Source organism: Amphimedon queenslandica, unplaced genomic scaffold (genome assembly GCF_000090795.2).
Source record: "Amphimedon queenslandica unplaced genomic scaffold, v1.1 AMPQUscaffold_8841_Cont19219, whole genome shotgun sequence".
In the NCBI taxonomy this organism is placed as follows: Eukaryota; Metazoa; Porifera; class Demospongiae; order Haplosclerida; family Niphatidae; genus Amphimedon; species Amphimedon queenslandica.
Window position 1 is genome coordinate 516 of NW_003550886.1, and position 2,339 is coordinate 2,854.

General features: G+C 41.7%; 1 protein-coding gene across 1 annotated transcript; it reads left to right on the forward strand.

The window, feature by feature from the left end:
* Positions 1-201: 201 nt before the first annotated feature.
* LOC105315683 (ankyrin-1-like) lies at positions 202-2,293 on the forward strand (the record flags this gene model as incomplete). Its single annotated transcript, XM_011410406.1, has 2 exons — positions 202-362; positions 524-2,293. Coding segments are annotated over exons 1-2 (1,931 nt in total), but the record flags the coding sequence as incomplete, so codon positions are not given.
* Between the last annotated feature and the right edge of the window lie 46 nt (positions 2,294-2,339).

Below are 2,339 nucleotides of genomic sequence, written 5' to 3' on the forward strand. Positions count from 1 at the left end.
AGCAGCATGGAGCCATCTTCTCTCCCATCATCTGTAGTCAGTACATCCACATCATCTACTACTACAAACACAACACCAGTTGCAGTATACATAATTGTAGGCATTGTAGTATGTATTATTCTTGCCTCTTTAGTAATAATAGTGCTGTCTGTTGCTGTTTGCATCAAGAAAAAAGGACATGTTATTATTGATTCATCAGACATGGAAGACAATCCAGCATACATTGCTACTAATCCTATTGTAGTGACAGTAAAGGATAATCCAGCATATACTGCCAATGTTGGGAATGAATGTAATGCAGTAGATTATGAAGAATTGGATCAAGTGATAGCACAAGATTATGATGAAATTGATGATTGTGTGTAAAAAATAATTATTAAAAAATAGGTAGTGATGTGAACCCATTGGAATGTTTGGAATGTGATAAATAATAGAGGGTGTGGCTCGTTACTCATCTCGACCTCGAGATCTCTAGCCAAATCTTCTATCCGTCTCTTCTAATGTCTCTGTTATCTCACATAAGAGAGGCTGTAGCTAATAATCAGCCTGATAAACTACGCTCCCTTCTATTACAATCTTCCCTGCCCAATTCAGAAGAAGAAAGCAAGAATAAAAATGAAGGTGTTTGTGTTTCTTCTCCACTCGACTCCTCACTTCAATTAGCAGTAAATTTAATAATCAGGCGTCAGGAGACTGAATCTACTGCTACTGAGGCGACTACAGTAGATTCTGGTCACTTTGAGTGCGTCTCCCTGCTTTTAGAACACGGAGCGTCATTCAGTAGTCTCTCTAAAGATGGATTGAAAGGTGGAAATGTATTTGGTCTAGAGGAGCTGTTCGAGCTGTCATTGTATCTCTCCTCTTCTCCTTCTCTCTCTCACCTTCCATTACCTGTACTCTCAGGCCCTCTGAGACACGCCATTAAAGAAGGAGATATCAAACTATTAGAATCCATCTCGAGTAAGAATGACAAGATACCAAACTACAGGGACAGCATGGGTCTGACGCCACTTCACTATCTCTCAATGTACACGACAGAGGAACGTCCCCTACTATTAGACGTGGGTAAGCTACTATTGGAACATGGTGCCAAACCAAATCTAGCATCTCGTACTGACCTCTCTACTCCTCTCCATTACGCCTGCCACCATGGTAACACGGCCGTTGTCGACCTGTTGCTAAGGGAATCGATTGACCCAGAGTCCCTTTTATTGTGTCAGGACTCACTTGGGAGGACGTGTACACATGTAGCGATATACAATGATCACTGGGACCTTGTATCAGCGTTGGTCCAATCGTACAGGGATCTATTAGCATCTGCTGAATGCGTAGTTGATCATAAAGGATACAATATCAGTGGGGCTTTGTTTTATGCTCGTTCCTCCTCCTCTCTCCCTCTCTCTCATCATTTATTGACTCCCTGTCTCTCTAAGGTGGAGGCCAATTATTGTCTTCATGATGCTGTTGCTGCTGGGAATGATGAAATGGTAGAGCATGCAATGGAGGGAGGTGCTGATGTCAATGTCTTTGACTTTTGTCAGCAGTCTCCACTTATTCTAGCATCGAAGCTAGGCCATCATTCCATCTGTAAGGAGCTGCTTAGTAAAGGAGCTGATCCTTCTCTCTCTGATAATTCTGGCTGGACTCCTTTGCATTACGCAGCAGCTAATGGCCACAAACAAGTCATTGAAGCTTTACTTGAATCAGGAGATGAAAAAGGAGAGAGTCTTGATCTTTATCCTGTTACTAATACTGGCTCTACTCCGTTGGAACTGAGTCTATTACGTGGGCGAATTGAAGTTGCACGCGTGATCCTCTTATCCACCAAGAGAGAAGTGTTTAATGGTGACTGGATGAATCTCCTCTCATTAGCAGCTTCACTCAATGACCTGTCAATCATTAAAGATATTGTCCACTTGTTTTGTCCACAGCAATGGGCCAAATCATTGGGCAATTGGATCAATATACCCATCACCTCTCCTCATAGGGATGGAGATAAGAAAGAGCCAGAATGGTCTTGCTTGAAAGTATTGACAGAACTACCTTCACCTCCAACTCTCTTTCTCAAAGATATCCTATCGCCTAAATCAGCTCGAGAAAAATTCAAGAAGCATCAGGAATTCTTAGCCTCGTCTGGTCACTGCCAGTTTGTTGATCATGATATATTTAATTCAGAAGAGAAGAGAAAGAGCAGGAAGAAAAGAAAGCCATTTACGTCTTGTTCTTCCATTACAAAGAGAAAGTCTTCTCCTATTCACATGATGCTCTCTGCTGGTAATATCCCTGGTTTGATGTACCTCATCAAAGAAATGAGAAAAGGAAATAGTTCTCTTTTTCTG